The sequence below is a fragment of the Argiope bruennichi genome, chromosome 5 (assembly GCF_947563725.1).
Source record: "Argiope bruennichi chromosome 5, qqArgBrue1.1, whole genome shotgun sequence".
In the NCBI taxonomy this organism is placed as follows: domain Eukaryota; kingdom Metazoa; phylum Arthropoda; class Arachnida; order Araneae; family Araneidae; genus Argiope; species Argiope bruennichi.
The window spans coordinates 82,081,964-82,103,738 of NC_079155.1; the positions used below are offsets into that span (position 1 = coordinate 82,081,964).

The 21,775-nt window shown below is 27.5% G+C and overlaps 1 protein-coding gene across 2 annotated transcripts; it reads right to left on the reverse strand.

Annotated features, from left to right (window-relative positions):
• Window positions 1-6,137: 6,137 nt before the first annotated feature.
• LOC129968919 (uncharacterized) lies at window positions 6,138-21,548 on the reverse strand. 2 transcript variants are annotated; one of them, XM_056083265.1, is made up of 8 exons: window positions 21,450-21,548; window positions 16,960-17,062; window positions 14,202-14,354; window positions 10,936-11,199; window positions 10,152-10,277; window positions 9,162-9,491; window positions 8,760-8,903; window positions 6,138-7,212 (listed from the first exon to the last, which is right to left on the reverse strand). In XM_056083265.1, exons 2-7 carry the CDS (start codon window positions 17,051-17,053, stop codon window positions 8,788-8,790), a joined length of 1,083 nt encoding a protein of 360 aa, XP_055939240.1. In that variant the 5' UTR covers window positions 17,054-17,062; window positions 21,450-21,548; the 3' UTR covers window positions 6,138-7,212; window positions 8,760-8,787. The 2 variants fall into 2 exon arrangements, with proteins under 2 accessions (XP_055939240.1, XP_055939239.1); XM_056083264.1 differs by having other exon boundaries at window positions 21,309-21,532.
• Between the last annotated feature and the right edge of the window lie 227 nt (window positions 21,549-21,775).

Consider the following 21,775-nt stretch of genomic DNA (forward strand, 5'->3'; position numbering starts at 1 on the left):
AACTAGTGCCTCGGTCATTCATACTTCCCTTTCTTCCGCCATCTGTAAGACACTTATGTAATGAAGACTTCTTTTAGTTAAATAAATAAATTTTATTTATAGTTTTATTTTAATTAAATTAATGAACTAAATGATATTTAAATTATTAAACTTAATTTGAAGTTTCTTTTTTCTCTTCAAATTGAGCGAATGAATCAGAATTCTCAGATACATCCAAGATGTCTGATCTTTGTTTATACAGAAGGTGAATAGTTTTAACAAATATTTCTCTGATTGTCATAAGATGTAATAGTAACTATTATTTTCTGTTAATGAATTTCTGGTATGTTTATGAACTTTATATTCATATTTTCTTTTATGTTTATGAAACTGGCCTATCATTAATTTGAATTTACATAGCAGCAATTAATTTGAGAATAAGACATTTACTAATGCCTTGACAAATATGATATTTTGAACATATCATCGATTAATTTTAGTTATTCATTTGTTTCCATTATTTCAATAAATATTTGTTCTTCAATCAAAATCATTTTTACGATGTTAATAATTTGACTTTGAAGGTTTAAAGTGTTTAAGTTTTACGTACTATTTAATTTAACGTAATTCCTGTTATGATTCTTTGATATTAAGCAAACCAAAACAAATTTGAAACAGTAAATTTTTTTTTCAATAAACACCAATTTTGCTTTGAAAACTTCATAAAAGTTTCACCTACGACACCTTTTTTTGTTGTTAAATTAATTTAATGATAACATTTTTTTTTTAAATTTTTTTTCACAGAATATTCTTATGATATATATTCGCCATTTCTGCTTTTGAATTTAATTTGTAACATCACATCAAAGAAATGATGGTATTGGAATTGGTAAGAAATGTATTTGAAAGTTAATTTCTTTTTTCAAATTACATTTTAATATTATTTAAGATTAACTAAGCAAAGAAAAAATAAATAAAATGTTTAAAATATATGCAAAGTGATGTTATTATACATTTTTTTTTCTCTGATGAACTTTATCTATAAATTATCATGTGAAACGTATTATCAGGAAGCCGATTATGCAAATGTCCTATTAACGATTTGTAGTCAGATAAAGGCGTTTAATTTTTTTTCTTCTGTTTATTGCTGTTGTATTCTTTTTAATACCTACATAAAGTAGATAAGAGAATAATTTCAAAATTGGAACTTTCTAAATAGGTGAAAAAGCAAACAAACATATTTTCATATAAGTAAACATATAAGCAAAAACAAATGCATTCGTAGTCAAGTTACAGTGGTCCCAATTTGAACCTATTCCAGAACATTTTATTGGGGCGCATATCTGATATTAAGGATAACAACCGAGATGGAAACTCTCGAAACTTGTGAACTACATCAGCTGGAAAACATTTGATCCTCGACGTATTTAATGCGTACCAGGATCGGACCATGCTGCTTCTAATGTTTGAGCAATGATGAGATCTAGTGATTTTTGCTCTAGTTCAAACAGTAATAAATAAAATTCATTTCATGACAATTTTTGAAGGCAAGTTTCCAAATTTAATTTTCGAACCAGCAAATTGTAGAAAACTGAATAGAGTGATCTGTAAAGTGGTAATTCTAATTACATAATCACTTTTTGTGTACTTTCATGGAATCAATTTTTAATAACAAATTAATCATTATCAAAGGTACGATCCCACTGGTATAATTTATATAAAATTCAGAAATAAATTAGTAACCACAACAGAGCTAACCTCTTGAAATTTGTGGAGTTAGTTTGAATGATGTAAATGCTACGATAGTATTGAAGATAATTGTGGTTTAGTCCTAAGGACCATTAGCGTCTCCTGTAGGAGGCACATTCCGTCATCGACAGCGGATAGGCAATCCTACACTGTTACTATGCCCAGCAGGGTCGCGAGAACCACCCTCAATAAAGGAACATTTTTGGTATTCTAAAATCATCAGAGTTTCTGAGCTTCATCCCAATAATCTGTAAATATTTAAGATAGAAAAAGTGACACAATTGAATAAAAGGTTTTTAAAAAAAGGAAATTTTGGTCTTATTTAAAATGTCTGGACATTTTATTACGAAATTTGCACTTTTAAGAAAGATTCGATTTGAAATTAAAACGCATCATATAAAAAATAATCAAAGTTGCATTAATCTCTGAAATTAATTAATTAATAAGGTTAATTATTTTATGGCATTTCTCTATTTTTCTTCGTAATTTCCTTCCTAGTAAGAATTATATAAACGGAATTGAATTTTAGATGATCTTAATCATAAATCTTCTCTAACCTGTGATGATACTAATTACTGGTTATTGCTTTCACTTCTTCGTCAATATCTAAAAACCTGCTGTCTAAGAATCTTTTTAAATGAGTTAAGAGGTAATAAGCATTAGGTGAAAAGTCTGGATTATATGACATATGATTTTATAGCTTTTATCCAAAATATTTTATCAAATTTTGGTTTTGAAATAGAACATGCAGCCCTGCTGCTTCTTTCTACTCGACATTTTCCCTACTTTTTAAAAAAAATCGTTTATATTCTCACTGCATAGATTCCAATGTCATTCTATATGTTTCGACGTTGGATTTCCTAGAATGCAAAAGGAAGTCTAAAGTTCGGTCGATTGTGAAATATGGTGAGTCAATTGCTTTGAAACAACGGTAAATATGAATATACAAGTTTGGAGGTATTTTGTGAAAAAAAGAAAAAAAAATGTCATTACATTATTACTATCACCTTCGTATGTATTGAATTACATAATCTCAACTTCGCATTTCTGGCTGCTTCGAAGCAGTTGATTGTCATATTTCACAATCGACCGGACTTCATATTTCCTTTTGCATTCTAGAAAATTTAGCGTCTCGAAGCATATATGGCATCGGAATCAGAGGGAAAAGTGCCAGGAAATAACACGCATTCATTCTTACAAATTTGCGAAATTTGAAGTTGTATCATCAAAAGGATTTTACTTAAAAAACAACATTCGTATAAACATACATCGATAGAATGATCCAACAAATAATAGAAATGAATGACATCCTGTGAAATCAAGATACTGAATGGCTGTTATTTTCAAATGAAATTATCATATTCTAGGAAGTAAAAATTAAACAAAAAAAATTACTTAAAATCTAATTTTTCAAATAAATGAAGTTAATTTTTTTAAAAAGAAGTATTTAATTATGAGTAACAAACATTTTTTTTTTTTTTCAAATCGAGGGAAAGACAGGAAACTGCAACCATCTCAGCTAATCATGGATATCTGATATCTTCGGGAATATTAATCTTTTGTTTAAGGTTTTGCTGGAAAGTATTTCTCTAAGTGGATTTCGTATCTACTATGTATAGTTCAATACAGAATTACGCTGTGGGATGACCAACAAAAAGCGTGTAAGTCGAATTTAATTTTGAATTTAAACAGTAATACGAATTTTAATTAATTAGATGCAAAAATTGGGTTAAAAGGTTTGTAGAAGAAAATACGCAATTAAAATATAATTCCCATGCATATGGATACAAAGTAATAATAATACATCTTTACTACTAATAAAGATGAATGTATGTGTCACTATTTTGGAGCTCTACAAGACAGGCCGTTTGATTTGCAACTACCCTTAGTGCATATCAAGGCTGGGAATGAGTACCTCGAAGCGATTTAATAAAATTGGAATTAGAATTTTAACTGATTAAAAATTAAGCTAAATTATGTTGTTTTTTGCGATAACTTTCTAAAATATTATTGCACGATACTCAATTTTATATCATTTCAAAATTTCAGAAATTGTCTTTTTAATGATGCTAGTTTAATAATCATGCGATTTTTTCTGAATATTGATTATTTTTTTCAAAATATTTTATTTTTGCGTAATTCCCAACATTATATTATATTGTTTCCCTGAAATTCAAATCGTTTTCTTTGTTTCATCAAATAATTATTCGCAGGATTTTAATTCATTGGTGAAAGTTAAAGAAGAAGGATTTTGCTTAGAATCAGTGTAGTTTGCGAGACTGATTTAAAAAAATTAAGGTTACAATATGGCGAAATTTCAAAAAAAAAAAAAAAAAAAAAGATGAATTAAATATATACAATTTTAATAGCTCTGCGATATTTTAAGATTGCCTCCTTTAGAAATGTGCATGCATACGATACACAGATCTTCAGCAAAGCAGTTATAATTACCCACTGCTAATGCCCGATAATTTCAAAGTGTCATGGGCATGAAATTATACCTGCACGATTGATCCGAAATCAAATATAATAGCAATTCCGGCGAACCAGTTTGGCACTTGACACGACTAATTCTGCATAAAACGGAGTTGTTTTGCAATCGATTGTCTCATAAAGTCTAATAAATTCATCTTATGATTCAGCGGCTTCTCATCTTGAGCAAAATTTCCGTAAATATATAGTAAATTATTTCTGTGATTTTAATAGTGTGTATTTGAAGATTAATTTAATTTATTTTATTTAGTTTCCTTTACAATTGAATTAAATGATACCTGTATTTTAGGTGTGTGCTATTCTATTGATTCAGCTAAAGATCTATAGAATATTTGAAATATTTGTAGATAGTATTTCATTTTTGTAGCGAATTATAGCATCTTCGAATGATTAAGTTTATAATTCGATGTACGTATGGAGCTCGTACATGAGCAGTTAAAAATTTTGCGTTTGTGTTATATTGTTAAATGAGAAATATTCAGAACTGGACCACGCAACTTCAAGCACGTATAGAATAATTGTACATACAGTAGTTCAAATAATTAAGAATATACTTCGATTTTTGATCTAAATAATACGTTGTGTGGTAAATTTTTCATATATAATACTGAATGGATAGCTAAAACCGTTGTTACTACACGTGTGTTCAGAAAAATCATTGGGAAAATTAAGCGATGGATTGATTGAAAATATATGTGGAAGCGGAAGGAAAAGTATTCTGAGTGATGTCGCAAAAAGGAAAATATTGAAACAAATCAAAATTGATCCTAAAGTAAGAGTATTCAAACTTGCTTAAGAACCTTCTCAAATCATTGTCAGAAGTGTAAGTGTTGAAACTGTGCTAAATGTAATTAGATAAGTTGAATTTAAAAATTTGATTACTTGAAAGAAGCCGCTCACCAGGTTACAAAAACAAACAAAAAAATGACTTTGAGTTTGCAAAAACTAATGGTTGAAGACCAATAACTTTGAAAGAAAGTTATATTTAGTGATGAAAGTAAATTCAATATTTTTGACGGTGATGACTATCGCTAATACATGAAGAAAGCCCAATGCTGTTTTCTACCTAAAAAATTTACATCTTGCAATTAAACATAGTAGGAACACTGTCATGATTTGGGATTGCATGTCTTCAACCGGGGTGGGAAATTCAGTTTTTATAGATGCCATTATGAATCATGCGATTTACTTCGATCAACTTCACAACAATCTAAGTGAAAGTGCTAAATATTTGAGTTTAGATCAAAATTTCAAGACAAAGATCCCAAACACACGGCACATAAAGTAGAGATGTATTGTCTTTTTCATTGTAATAGCAGTTACATGCACTATCACAATTTCCCAACATCAGTGCCATAGAAAATCCGTGGGTTACTCTCGAAACTGCGGACCAAAAATACAAAATTGGAAACAAAGCCCATTTATAACGAGTGTTGCAAGAAGAATGGGGCAAAATACCTTCAAATACCGCCAAAAAGCTAGATGGTTCAATACCACGACGTTTGTACATATTATAAAAGCCAAAGGCCATGCAAACAAATATTGACGCTTTTTCTATATGTGAGATATTATGAAAATTTCATTGGCGTATTCTCAATTTTTGAGGTAAAAATCTGCATATATTTATTTAAAATGCATTTTGAAACTTTTCATTTTAGAAGTTTATGTTGATAATACTTTATTTTTACTTTACATTAAACTGTTTGTTATGTGTAAAAATAAAAAAAGTATTTAGATTTCTTTGTAATATGTTATTTGTATTGAAAGTTGGATTTATCAAGTAAAAGTAAGCTTTATCCTGAATTATTTGAGTATATATAAGGTTAATATTTCGAATGGTAGTGCGATTTACTGAAATGGACCCTTTTTGTTTCAGTAACTTTCATGTTGTAAATTTGAAATAAATACACACAACATATATATGAAATCAATTTATTAAAAAATTAAATTACTGGAATGAAAATGAGTTAATATTAATGATGAGAGAACAAAAACAAATAATGACACTTTTTAATACAATAAAACAAAAAAACATAGCGCGTTGCCGCGGCCAAGAGGTTTGGCTGGAACACAATGGTAATTCAGCCTCGGTGGAGCTACAAATTCACTAGAAAATTTTTCAAAGACTTTAAAAATGATTTTAACTATCCGGAAACAATGAAAACAAATTGAGTACAGTACAAAAATAAATGTATTTGAACTAGTGCTGAAATGCATTTATACACAAAATGCGCAATTTCATAGAGAAAAATGCAAATATTTATGATAATAATATTTATTTATATTATTTAGCAATAAATAAAAAACTGGAAGTGAAAAACTACGCCAAAATTTGTTATCAAATTCGGTTAAAAATTGCATATAACTGAGTAATTGATGAATGCAATAAAAAACATTGGACAATGATTTTTAATTTATCTGTTAAGACACCAGAATGGAATCGAGACAGTTTCATAGTGACTGATTAGTTCAAATATTTCAATATTTGTAAAAATAGTAGTTAAAAATTCACTTTGATTTAAAATATTTCATAAATTTTTTTTGAACAGTTATTTTAAGTTATTTTATTACTTAATAATAATTTATTTCTTGATTTTTTTTGTAATAATTTAGTCACATGATTTTTTTTTCAATCTGGGAAAAAACTATGAATAGAATAAGAAGCATTGCCTTAAAAGTTAGACCTTTAGAAAATACATTAATTTCACCAAAACGATGATTTGGATTTGATATGAAAAATAAATTAATTTTTAAATAAAATAAAATTGAAATAAATTTGCATCTTCAAATTTCGCAGCTCTGAAGTCTGAATTATAAATAAAAGTAAAATGCCAGGGATAGGGCCTTCCCCGTCTCAGTTCAGATGAAGATTAACTTAAAATGAGTCTTTAAATAATGATATTGTCAAGAGTCCATATCTTGAATTTTGACAGGGTTGCCACATACCGGAGAAAACCAGCTCCGGACAGGTTACAAGCAAAAGTCGCAGACCTGAAAGAGAAAGAACCGGAACTATTAGCAAAAATGCCTAACCCAATGAAGGATCTCAAATAAACCGCATTTCTTTAATATAAAGCTGTTCACTAGAGTGAAGAAAAAAATAACTTTTCGAAGATCAGATTCAAATAGGACGTAGAAGGTGTGTATTTGCAAAGCGATCAACTGGAAAAATATTGAAACAAACATTACCTTGAATCTTCAAACAGTGTTAAAACTTTAAAGCTTAGAGGATTTAGTTTTGTTACCCTAGTTTACCTCAAAATTTACTTTTTGTTACCTTAAAAGTAGGCAAACTACGTTTTCGCTTTCTAATAGAAGTATTTTATTTTAAATGCTTGATGGCAGAAAAATTATATTTAAAAACTATGTATTATATTTTGAGTTTTCATAAAAGATCTCTGCATTGAAAATTTAGGTGAACAATTTTTGCAACTTTATAGACAGAATCATTGGTAGAATATAAAATAATAAAAAGCTATTTCCTAAAATAATTCGTTATTATGAAGTTTGTTCATTCTATTTTGATACATGATTATATGCATGATATTACAGCTATTTACAAATTACACAGTTCTTTAATGATTTTTTTAATGCAGAGCTCATAAAGGGAAATAGTCAGCTGCACCTTTAATCTAACGAACTATTCAGCCGAAAGAGTATTTTAAAATTATATTGATTTAGGCAAGGATGTTGCTCTAAATAAGATTTTTTTAATGAAATTTAGACATTGTGGATTTTGAGATGAAAGATGTCTTAGTGTAAACGTGCCTACATTCTTTTCTGCTGATTATGTAATTAGTCTGTCGCATCTTTTAACAGCTAAGGTATGATATGGAATTTTTTTTTCAAATCAAACGTACAGTGAGATTTATATTGCAAAATGGACGAAATAAAATAATTTTCTAACTTTTCTAATGTTGCGAACGGCAACTGTAGACATTTCGTCCAACTTATCAACTCAATGCAGTTTGTAGTATCAAAATGTTTTTGAAAAAAAAAAGACAAAATCTTGTACAAATTTCAGTTTTTGGTCACTCTTTTTTAATTACCATTAATAAAGACATTTTTTTTCTATTATGTTTAAGAATTTTAAAAATGAAAAGGTTAGATTCTATTAGAAATTTAAAAAAATGTTTCCTATTTAATTAGAGCTTAAAGATTATTTAACTTTGTTTTCTGTAATTCTTGTTTTACAAATTTAGGTCCTTTTGCTCTTTTAAAATACTTTAATTTTGTGTCAATACACAGGTATTGCTAAAAATTATGACATCCATTCCCCCATATTTGTTAAAATAAATAGGCCCACTAACATTTTAAACAAAATACTTCCCCTCTTATGCGTCTAATGCTGTTGAATTATGAAGTATCGAAGTTCCTTGCATATATATTTTATAGATATCATGTGCTAAGAATTTACGCTTGACAAGAAATACATTTATAAAACGACAATATGTTACATGATAATATTCTATGGATATTTAATTTAATGAGCTGAAAATAACCAAGACGTTCTTTTAGGTATCGAAACATATTCTCACCTGAGTTCATTGGATAAGCTGCCTAAGATCAGATCATACAAGGTAATTGGGTGTAACGCAGGGAGAACCCGTATTGCGAGTTCTTGAGGTTCTGGGTAGCATCGTGGTTACTCTTCACACGCAACATGAAAGGCTTGCTACGAGCTGCAAAGCGAAGAATGCATTAAACTCATTCAATTAATACACCAGATAAATTACAAATCAGTAAATAAAATCTATTGACAGCCTCTATGCATATTTTTAAATGAATAAGAATCTATTGAATTTTAATCGAATGCACATATAAAATTATAATAATTATTATTTTCCATGAGAATAAAGATATTTGCAAATGAATAACAGTTTTCAAATTAAAATTTTGCGGCAAATTAAAATTTTTAATAACCTTTATCATTGACTTACATATCAACATATCCCTTTCGTGAAGCTTGGTTCCACAGAATCGATCTTCTCCAGGTCCCATACCATCCTCTGACCCTTGGTCAATGCCTACAAAGTCGTCTTCATTGCAAATGGATCCGCTGGCACCACCATCAAAAGGCTGACCCCAAGAGAATGCTCCAGGAGTTTCAGTCTCCCATTTGATGGAGCAGAAGTTCTCCTCGACCCTCACGCAAGAAGTGTAACGGAGATTGCTCAAGTAGCGAACCTGGTTCTCGAGTCGGGGACCATAATTGAAACTCCTGACGACGTCACTGGGGTTCCTGTAATACTGAAGGCATCCTGCAGGGGCTGCAAATAAATAGATATTCTGTTAGAAACCATAACATTAATGATATAATTAAAATGAGAGATCTTTGAAAGTACAATCTGTTGATTATTAGTAAAAAGACAGAAGTTTACTTAGACGAATTAATATGTTATCAATGTACCAAAAAGTAGAATATTTGATTTTCGCAAGAATTAGGAAGATTATATATCATTGATGTTGTAAATTGTATTTGCTATCTATGTTAAAAAGGAATTAATTTCAATGAAATTATGAAATGCTAATTAATTCATACACCGTAGCATGGTTCTATTGTGAAATTATTTTAAAGATAATACTTTTAAATAATTTAATTGAAAAAGAGGGACCATTATAAGAACTTATCATTAAATAAATCGGATAAATAAAATTATCAAGATACTATCCTTTCTTTTTCCTTTACAAATTAGAGGTAATGCCTGCAATTATTTTAATAAAATAATAAAATTTAAAAACATTAAAATAAACAAATAAATAAAATTTATCAAAATTTAAATCTCAAAACAAACTACGTGCATTTCAGAATAGACTAATCTTCAGAATAATTTAAAAAACGGATTTTTCAATCACTAAAAAGAAGAAAAAGTGTCTTGAGTAAAAACCTGTTCAATAAGAGAGAAGAAAAAAAAACAATATTTACTAACCCATATTAAGACTTCCGCATTCAATCATAGAAATTTTGATCTTCCATTTCCTTGACATTTTATCACCATTACTGACAACACTGAGGACAACTGGATTTCCTGATCCTCTGCCCATGTCAACGTACACTGTGAATAAATAACTATGAGTATATGCATCATTAAACCAATTGCTTTATAAAAATTTATGAATTCAAAATATAAAACACTACGATAGGAAAAAGTTTGAAATAATTAACACAAAATAACATGTTAATTAGCATAATAACATGTTAATAAATAACACGTATGTTCAAAAATAATACTGTATATTTATTAATTTTTATTAATGAGAAGGTATAGAATAGCTTGTAAGCATTTACAGCTACTTAAATCGTAGTAAATAGGATACGCAGCCGATTTTAGATAATTCAAACAACATTTAAGCAGTTATTAAAATGCAGAATATGATTTATAGCAAATAGAAAAAAAAATCAAAATTCAAGATAAAATCAAACATTTTTGAAATTATTTCTAGAAGGTCGACGAATGCTACATCTCAACATTCTCACTTATCATTTGTCATAAGTGCTAATAAATTTATTACATAAAATATATCGATACCTTATTAAACGATTATATTTATATTTTGTCCGCTTAGAATCAAAATGTATTTTAGTTAATAATCTTAAATTAATTTCCATTGGCTAAATAATAAAAATTAATTTAAGGTTGGAACTTGTTTTTGGAGTAAAATAGAAAAATGTAGTTGAATAGCCATGAAGATTTTCCAAGTGTGTTTACTCACAGTGCTGTCCTTTGTTTTCACCGCACAGGATGGGCAGCCTTTCACCAACAGTTGTTCTCACCATGAAGGAATCGGTGGTGCACAGACCCATGTCATCGGGGTCGGTCAAGAAGAACTCGTGGAAGTCCAGTCTCAACTGGCAGACATTGTCTTGCTTCTCAATGGTTACTTGGCACGTGTCGGTGCCGTTTTCTTGATTGGGATAGTTTCGGTTTACGAACACAGTTTCATTTTGACTGGTTATGTCACCGCAAGTGAATTTAGCTGAAAAAGATTTGTGAAAGGTTTACGAAATCAATCATAAATCATGGAAGAAAGAATTGTGAAAATATAGTAAATTCAGAAATTGAATATTGATTGTTACCAAATTTCGTAAATTCGCTTTAATCCATATTAAATTCTGTTCCAATTTTTATTGATCATTTGCGCTCAATCAATTATAGAATGTTTTTTTTATTCTTCTGTAAAAATATTTATAGAATGTTTTTACTAGAATATTCTTAATAAAGATAATTATCATTTACAGCTTGGTTGGAAAGAAAGTTAAGCATTTTGTTGGTGATTTTTTTAGTAATCTCTATCGATTTTTCGATGCATTAAATTGTTTTCATTTTTTTTAACGGTTAAGCATTATTAAGTCATTTGATAGTTGAAAACATTGTGATGATTTTAGATAACATGAGATAAGTCTAGGAAAAATTAAAAGAATTCTTGAAAATTTGTGAATTGAACATATAAGGTAAGTGCTTTTTGTGGCTAATTTTTCTATTTAATTTGAATAAAATTGTAATATTTACTTATGTGCGATAATATTTGCCTCTATTTAATGTAATTGTGAATTTCCATTAATAATTTTTAGTATATTTTAATTTGTTCTTTTTTATATCCTATGGACACGTAAATGTGAAATATACAGCCAACAATTGCATAGATACATTTAATATTAAAAAAACAAGTATTTTCAAAATATTTTTATCATGTTTTATGACAAACTTATAAAGAAATATCGGACTATTTTCCAGTGTCTCTTATCTAAACAATATACTTTTCTTTGCAGTACTCCTAACATTAGAGTTCCTCTTTTCCTATTTCCTCGTTTTAATCATTTCTTTCAAAACATTCCCAATAAATATATTATTTCACCAAATAAAGCATCATTATAGTAAATGTATGATACCAATTAGCCTAAAATTTGAATTTATATAAAAAAAATGCTTAAAACTTCTGTGGAACAAAGAAAAAGTTTTCTATTTCTATAGAGTCAATATGTATTGTATCCAAAATCAAGATAAATTATAGAAGTTTCAATATTTTTTGATAGCAAAATCTAGTTATTAGTCAGTGGATCATGAAATATTGCTATGATCTAAATATCTTACAACTTAATGTTTATTATTTTAAACAAAGATGATAATCGTTTGCAATTAAAAAAAAAGAAATACCACCAAGCAATTTTAAAAACAAAAATTTCAGAAATTTGGTAACACTTGCTTTATGACTTAAAAATATATTTAATTTTTAATTTAGATTTCCCTGAACGTGTTTGAGAAACGAAAGAGCGATAAGCGAAGAAAATGTTACTCTCTCTCAACTAAGAAAATCTCTTGCCGGTTGAAGCTATCTATTATTATTCCGAGGAAAGAAAACAAGAGCCATTTATTCGTTATTTTCGAACCGTAACTCATTAATAAACCATAAAATGCTCGCTTGGTGGTAAGCCCTCACCTGAATATCTTTTTTATTCGGATATGAATGCAATAAGTGCTTGCACACTGTTTAAAGTTTTCTGTTCTATTTACACAAAAGCGGAAAATAATGGCGCATTAAGATCCAGGAAATTGCTTTATGCAATCGGAACTGCCGTTTTGAGAAATTTTACTTTTGGATACTGAATCTTCAACAGGGGAGCGTGTACAAATTGAATTCGTTACTTAATTATATAAATTTATCAGTGTAATTTTGAAAATTGATTACAAAAATGGACTATTAGTTAAACTAGTACTTAGCAGTATTAACAAGTACGAAAATATTGAAATTAATTCGTAAAATGTTTATAGATCGTTGATAACAATATAATGAAAATTATATAATTATATTTCTGCAAATTATTTAAACGATATTCTGCTGAAAAATTGCACATAAATCTGCCAATTTTAAAAGTTAATAATAAAATTTCAAATTTAATGCTACTAGATTTTTTTTTTACTTCTCATATACGAAGTATAAAAAAAATATTGTAATCACTAAAAAAATTCAGATTCGAGAATTTTTGCCTTTTAGATTTTCTCGAGTTCTAAAAAACATTTTTGGCTTTATATCTATTGGTCTTGACAAAAGGAACACAAGAGCTATTTCAATTAGTTTAAATGAAATTTAGAATATTTTTTTTATCCCAAATTTTTAGATTTCTATCAAATTTTGAGCAAATTCCTTGCTGACTGGTTGGCTGTTCAAGTACAAGTGAAGATACTTTTAAATCTAAGAGAAGTAGACGGATACAATTTGGTACTTAGTATTCACTTCTAAGATACTGTCAAATTTGGAATCAAAGTCCTCAAGAAATTGACATTCTCTCGGTGTGTACTTTTAGAAGTATGTAAAGGCGACAGCTCAAAAACGTAGTGGCTTAAAATTATCAAATTTGGAATGTAATTTTGTGAGTACAATTATAGTTCTGTGACAAATTTTTGTTTCAATCCGTTGAACAAAATGTGTCTAAAACACAAATTTTATTTTTGGGTACTATTAATCGAATGTCTGGAATTAATCCCTTAGAAAATCGCCAAGAATCACACAATAGATTCAGTAAAATGACGAAATTCGTGCCAAAGATTAATATTTTGTAACTATTGTTCGCTAATGCCATTCATGGTATTATGAACCCATCATTTCGGTCATTAAATTACAATAATAAAATAAAACATTAAATTTTGCCATAGAAGATTTTGAATGTACGATTTTAATGTATGAAATAACAAAACTAAGATTATCTTATATTTTTAATGTTTTCACATTCTTTTAAATATTTTATTATTAATTTGAATATTATTTTCAATTTCCATCGAATCTAAACTCAAAAGCATAATTTGTAAACTATTTAAATCATAGTCACAATATGAATTAATTTTCAATAGTTTTAACCTCGCATTACAAACTTAGTCTCTTAAAAAATTACTATTACTTTCATTCTAAACTCCATATTTATTTTCCGTATGACTATTGATATTTTGTAAGATAAATATGCTCCCAAAACATTTAATACTTACCGAGACAGCAGGTACTAAGCCCTCGAGCACATGTTCCAATATTAGTTCCTTTGCGTCTTTCGCAGTCATTAGCATCACTAAGGCAAGTGCCTTCGTCCCCAGAAATGCCTTTGCATGGAGAATTCTGGTATCGGATAATCGTAATGAGGTCACCTAGGATAGAAATGGTTTCTCATTAAGCTCTGCGAGAAACGGAATGTGCAAATCACAACGCAGCGCTGTTTCAGAAACATCTCAATAATGAGTCTGGAATGTCAGTATTTTGGAACACTTAAGAGGAATTATTTTAAAATTACGAACAAAATTTGATATATATTTAGATAGAGGAAATGTCGAAGTTTATTGAGTAGAATGGTGTATTTCTAACTATTTAAACTTAGTTTGTCACATTGAGTTCGCCTTGTACTAGTTGATTGCACATTAAAATAAATTAAGAATAAATGAATAAAGTTTTATTTTTTCAATTCTGCATTAAACAAAATCAAGTTGTAGATACTGATAATATAAGATTATAAATGAAGACAAATACTCCAAATGCAGCATTCTAGAGAAAGTAATAATTGCTCTTTTACGATTGTCATTATAAGAACTCTTCTAATTAAACGGATTTTTAAAAAAAAACGTTTTGGTCATTATGGGAAGAATATCTTATAAATTACAATAATTTTTATTTAAAGAATACTTTGTCTAAAATTGTAGATTATAAAATTAACATCAGTTAAATAATTTTGATTAAAAAATTATCTTGAATCATAAAATCGTCTGCACTTGTTTCCACTTCATTTAAAAATCTTTCCGGAATTTAATTTACTTGAAAAAAACTTAATTAAAAAAATAGACCTGAAAATGTATAGCAACGTAATGAAAATCTAATTAAAAAAATTCTGAACTAAATGAAATAAGTTAAACAAATCCATCTATTAAATTTACAGATTTATAATGATAATCAATATTTTCTGCAAAAAAAAATTATAATTATTATCGTCTGAATAAAATATTTCAAATAGGATCTGTGCATCTAAACTTATGAATACAAAATTAATAGAACTATTTCATGAAATTTAATTTATTTCAGAATTTTGTTTCTGTGATATTTATTACATATCAAATTTTGAAAGTTTCATTCAATTATTATGACTTTAAGAATGTGCAATAGCAATTTAAATGATAATAATAAAATTCTTACTAAGTTCTTCATATTTATGTCAATAGCTGAAAAGACGTGTTTTAATTCATTACTGGTAAGATTTTTTCAGTCGTTTTTAATGCTGCGTACTGATCTACGGTGCTTGTAATAATATTGCCTTTGTTATTGCTTTTAATGTTATTTAAATAATTACTTATAATTTTATTTGTTTCGTCAATGTTTTGTTAAATAATGCTAACAGAAGTCTTAATATTTGGAAAATCGCTAAAGATTCATTTGTTTGTAGATCACTATTTCTTCGAATAGAATATTGGTGGATATCTGAATATTAAAAAATAATGTTAAATTCGCATTGACTAAGGTAAGTTTTTATATATTAAAAAAAATTAATCTTTTTATTTAAACTTAAATTATAACTTTTAAAATGTAGCTTTGTAGTTTCGTTATACATTTATACATTATACATTTGAAAATTTATTCTGAGATAAGAGTTTAAATGAATAATTGAATTTTAAAATGAAATTTTAAATACCAAGTTTCAAAAGTACAATAACTTTTCTATGCGTTCAATATTTATTAATAACTGAAAAAAAAAATTAAAATCAGTTCTAGTACTTAAGAACATGTGCGCTCTTTTTTTCTTTAGTAAAGATAATTTTTAAGAATGAGTTAATTAAGAACATTTATGAGTTAATGAGTAAAAGATATATTTATAAGTAAAAGAATATTTATTTTTTTTCTTATAAATATTAGCTTAACTGTAGTAATATTTTAGATTCCTTTTTTAAATTTTTGTTTAAGAGCTCGATTTGAAGTATACAAAAATATAAATATCTGTCGATGCAAATGTTATTTTCGAAAAAGCTCCTTGAATTTTTATTCTATTTTCATATTTTCTATTAAAACGATAAAGCACATTATTTTTCAATAATAGTAGCTGCTTGCAGAAACGCAGCAAAATATTAAATTTTGTGTGTCACCCGACATCAAATTCTGCATTGTCTTACAGTTTAATGTTTTATCCTTTTTCCTGTTCCTATATACAAAATCGTTTTCAAAATTAAACTGTGAAAACACTAGACATATGTCACGTTTGCACAAATCGATTCTAATCAAAATAGAGCATATATATTTCATAATATCGTCTTATGATTAATAATAATTGCTTTGTAACATGAAAAATAATTTAACAGAGATTTCTTTCCTATTTTTTTGAACATTTAATCTTAATTTCATCATTGTCGCATTAGCATTCTGAGTGCTGTTTTTTTAAATATAGTTGCAACTTATTCTTAATAATATGATGAGGTTAAAAATAATGGGGCATTTATTTCTTATTTATGATTTTATTATAAAGAGAATGATTAGATTTGAGAAAGAAAGTTTTTTGTGATTTTGAAATAATAGGTTTCAGTGAATTTATATAAACAAAAAATATTATTATTCGAAGGATTTATTTCGGTTAATTTAAAAATTTTATTTTATAGAAAAAAAATTTATGGTTTATTAGAAGAATTGGAAGAACTGGAATAGGTTTCTGATAAATATCCTTAGAAGATAATTAAATAAAATAAAAATTATTTTGAAAAATAATAAGCAATTTTACCTTACCTAAGTTAGCTGGCCTGTTTTGGCCTTCGACCTTGCCTAAAAAGAGCAGAAATCCAAGGATTAAGGAACCCCAAACTCCAAGATGCCTCCACATTCTACTTATCTGAAATAAAAGGAACAAAATATAAATGTGAAATAAATGTATTCCAATTTATTTTTTAACTATAACAGGAAAATATACTATTCTATAGAAAGAAACTAAGTTGATAAATGAAAAAAAATCATGATTATTATTATCAATTCATATTTTGTTTGGAGTCCAAAAGATTTATATTAGAACAAAAACAAAGTTTCTTGGTGAATTCGAAAATTTAATTTATTTTTACAGAACTTTATTAGTATCTCATTAATAAATCGTATAATTTCTATAAATGACAATTTATTATAGAATTTAAAAATAACAACAGAGAATGCATTTTATCATGAATTTATACTTTATTTGTCGTTTCCTTGCAAAACCCATTAGTGAACTCAAAAAACTGATTTACAGGAAAAGTTAATAATGTAAAAACAGTCGTGGAATTGTGATTATTAAAGGTACATCTATAACTTTATATTTCCTTTGATGTAATTAAAAAATGCCTCAAATGATATTATTTTCATTGAATGAATTTCCACTAAATTCCTGTTTAATGGAAATTAAAATGCTTTTAAGCAAAGTAATCTATTCTGTCGCCGTGTTTCATTAAATATATTAACTTTAATGTTTTTTAATTTTTTAATTTTCTTAAATAAATCAGAACTGTTTTTTGTTTGCAAATTATCATATTTTTCACACTATATTAAATTTATTAATGCATTGATAAGCCCTTTGAACAAAAGGATGGAGAGTTGAATATAATTTATTTCATTGTATAAGAAAGGGAATTGGAATAGAATGTTCCACAATTATATCCTCCATTTCTTCAATTAGAGAAAAATAAACATGAAAGCTGTTTTTGAATAGCTTTTCTACCAAAATAACTGAAGTTTCTTTAGGGTAAACATGTTTTATGATCACACAAAATATTTCTTATCATTTATTAGCATTTCAATAATGTAAATATCGATTAAATATTTTGTTCAATTATAAGTAATATTTTGGTAGCATTTGATTTAGCATTATTTATATTTTATTTTTTTAGCATATTTTATATTTTATTATAATATAAAATAGAAAATAGTTAGGTATCAAATTCTCGCAGCAAAATATATATGAGACTCAAATAAAACAAATCTGGAATTAGTTCACCAAACTATTTTAATGTGTTTAAAAAGAGGGAATTGGAAAAATTCTATTAAATCTCCATAATTTTTTTTCATTTTCCTGAACTTATAAAGTGCGGGGAATAAAAACAAAAATACATGAATTGCAGGAGGTAAAAAAATTAAAATGTAAAATTACATTATAAATTACAAGAAAAGTGTAGAAGAAATTCTCAATAAAATGGAATTATTGTCAGCACTTGGTGAAAAGAAGAGTGACATAAAAAGTCATTGAATTGAAATATGTTAAGCATCTGAAAAAAGAAATTAATAAACACTAGCTTGAAAAAAGTAGTTATACATATTATGAATTAGCGATAAAAAATAATGTATTTGCCTAAAAAGCGATATAATTTTATAAAATATATATTTGAATGCAAGAATATGTTCGAAAGAGAAATTTATCTTTTAATGTATCATATTTTGTATCAGTCAATAAATATGTATACCAAAATTATAGATAATTTAAGGAAATATTCGGTATACTTCTCTCTTGTTATTTATATGAGAGGTTATTAAAGGAAACGTTTATGATTTCAAAATAAAAATAATAAAATAAATACATTTCTTATGCAAAGTAATAAGAACTATAAGAATATTCACACTATAGAAGAACATATTTTTCAGATATTCATTTATTGACATAAAAATATAAAATATAATATTTTGTGTTAATAAAAAAATATTTCCAATTAAAAGTATGCCTATCTCTAACAGTTTAGAAATTAGCTATTGGGCCACGATTAGAGTGAATGCTCTGAAAAATTGCATATTAATTCCGAATCAATTGCTCCTTGAATATTTTGGGTAGTTTTCTCAGATATCATAAGACGGAGATTTTAAATATGAAAATTTGATTCCACTTATACATAATGCAATCTATAAACCAATTCGATTTAAGTTTCCCAGAAAAAGATAATTAAATACTGATTTCTTGAAAGTTGTGTGTTCCTAACATTAATTTAAATTCTTATTCTCGATATCACTTAAAAATATAAATAAAAATTCATATCGTATGATAATTATTTACTTTAAAATTGAGAAATGGTTTTTAAAAACAGAAATGCAAGTTTATTTTTTAAAATCAATCAAAATCATGACAGTTTAATTTAATAAAGAATCAATAATTTGAATCGATCGTTGCTCTAACTGTCTTAATTTTAATATTTAATTCTTGAACGAAATTTTTTTAGAATGGATAGAGTAAAAAAAGTGACACCTGGTGGCAATTCTAATTATGTATTATATTCTTCAAAAATGGCACTTTCTTTTCTATTATTTTTTTTTCTGATGACAGATTGAGAATGGTTTCTTTAGTTTTTTTAAAGAGAATAATTGAAAGTAAGAAATTAAATTCAATAAAGCATGTTTTATCTGAAGGATTCTTAATGACATTCACTGCTTTTCTTAATTTTTGATATAATTTAGTTTTGTAGTTTTGTTTCAAATTTGGTATTAGCAAGTCTTTAGTATCAAAAGAAGACATTAATCATTTGCAAGTAATTGAATTTTTAAATATTTTCTCGATTGCTGATTTATTGATGAATTTGGAACTTTTATACCTAATTTCATTTTATGACAAAAAACAAAAATGACATTACAATGACATTTCATTAAGTTAGTATTTGAATACGAAATGATCACATGTTTTCTCACTTAGCAAAATATTTTATAACATTATCTTTTGTATAATTTTAATGAGCCTTATTTTAATACAAAAATCTAATGATAAGAGCTGAAAAACCTGAGTCATAGTAGAAAATTTAGTGTACGTGTAAAATTGCTTTCTTGTTAAAATGGAAGGAAATGCTTTTAGAAAAATTACATGGTCATTAAGCTATATATAGAGTTTATTTTAAGTAATGGATCTTTTCGCACCTCAACAATACTTTTGACAGATATAAATCTGCATCGGAATCATTGACCGAAAAACATGAAGTTTTTCAAGGTCAGCCATGCCTCAGTGCTCCCGGAAGCAAAAATCACTGTCACGTGCGATGGAAAAGATGTTTGAGAGATTGCCATGGGCTGAAAGTTAAGAAAAATTCCTGTTTCTGAGCAACCAAACGTGAACTCCTCTATCATCTCCTTAAGGCAAAGAGCCAAACCGGTGGTAATTATTACTGTCTACAAAACAATTCCGGTGTAAAAGTTTAACATTCCCTGAACCATTAAGTTTCTTAAAGGTCAGTGTCATCAAACAAAAAAATAAGTTGAGAAAATTGAAGCAAACAAAGGTTAATTTTAGAAAATATTTATTTGCTTCAAGCTTTACCTTTAAAACAGCACTTTTGTATTTAATTGAGCACGACCCTTTAACAAAATACGATAATAAAGAAATAGAAAGCTCTCATTTTTAACTGTTATAAGCAAATGTCAAAATTTTTATCACAAATAGTTTTGGATTTTCTACGTGATAAATGTGATGTCTTTTGGAATATGTTTTATAATTAGAATACAATAAGATGAATAATTTTTATGGATGATATAAAGATAATATGTCTTAACGGACATAAATAAAATTTAATTCTTTGTAATACAAAATCCTATACCAAAAATAATTCAGATTTATGCTAGCTTTCATCATCCTTTGGAAATTAAACTAAATTCTTTACTAAAGATTAATTGCTGAATAAAATTATTAAACTATAACAAAATATATACATGATAAAAAAATATGAGAATAATAAAATAACCCTTAAAAATATAAGTAATATTTGTCTTGAGTTTGAAATGTTTTCAGTCTAAAGTAGTTTTTTTTCACCTTTAAAATCATGGCTCTTTTAATTTTAAATTAGAAAAATTCTGATACCCAATAATAAATTTCAAGTAAGTTGATGCAAGTATAAATTTTCTTGAAAAAAAAAAAAAAAATAAGTTATGCGCCATTTCGATAAAGCCAAAAATCATTCCTTTGCTACAGCTTAAAAAAGAAACAGAATTTAAGGATTCGTTTTCTTATCATTTTTTTTTTCCAACTCACATATGCCGAACGATTTAACTCAAGCAAATTCTTCTTCAAAGATACTTTTCTAGCTTCAAGTAATAAATTAAATTTACACTATTTTGATTTAGAGAGAAGAAAATAAATATTTTACACTTACTTATATTTAGCGAACACAGTTTAAAAAGTAACAGAGTTAGTTGACCAAATAGTTCCTCGAGCCTCTTAGGAGACAGCTAACCCACGAAAGCAAGCAGCCCGGTTTTTGCAATAAAAGAGATCTTTTAATAGCGGCACTCACCTAAAAGTGAAGTGCTGTAGTACCTTCTTCCACGAGCTGATGCGAAGGTGTGTGGACCACGCGTCACGCAATCCGAATGTCTTGGTAAATCCGGAAGTCTGACCTGACCTTGCTTTATACTTCGCCTGAAGCAGGTTGATTCTGAATCTCAGTTGCGTCCCCCCTCCCACTGGCAGTCGTATTCCTATCTCAAGCGAACCATCACGGTCATTGCCCCCCAGTCGGGGTCAGGTAAGATGCCGCCGGCTGTGTGGTGACCTCCAGCCGTATTTGCCATCCAACCTTGAGCAAGGATGGTGATAGAGGATGAGTTTACAGAATTCTCC

What these genes read in the sequence shown, in the direction of transcription:
- LOC129968919 (XM_056083265.1), bottom strand. Translation starts at nt 17,053, where the DNA reads ATGTGGAGGCATCTTGGAGTTTGGGGTTCCTTAATCCTTGGATTTCTG. An exon ending in AAACAGGCCAGCTAACTTAG is followed by an intron (nt 14,355 to 16,959) that starts GTAAGGTAAAAT and finishes TTTCTATCCTAG; the next exon opens with GTGACCTCATTACGATTATC. An exon ending in GCTTAGTACCTGCTGTCTCG is followed by an intron (nt 11,200 to 14,201) that starts GTAAGTATTAAA and finishes AATCTTTTTCAG; the next exon opens with CTAAATTCACTTGCGGTGAC.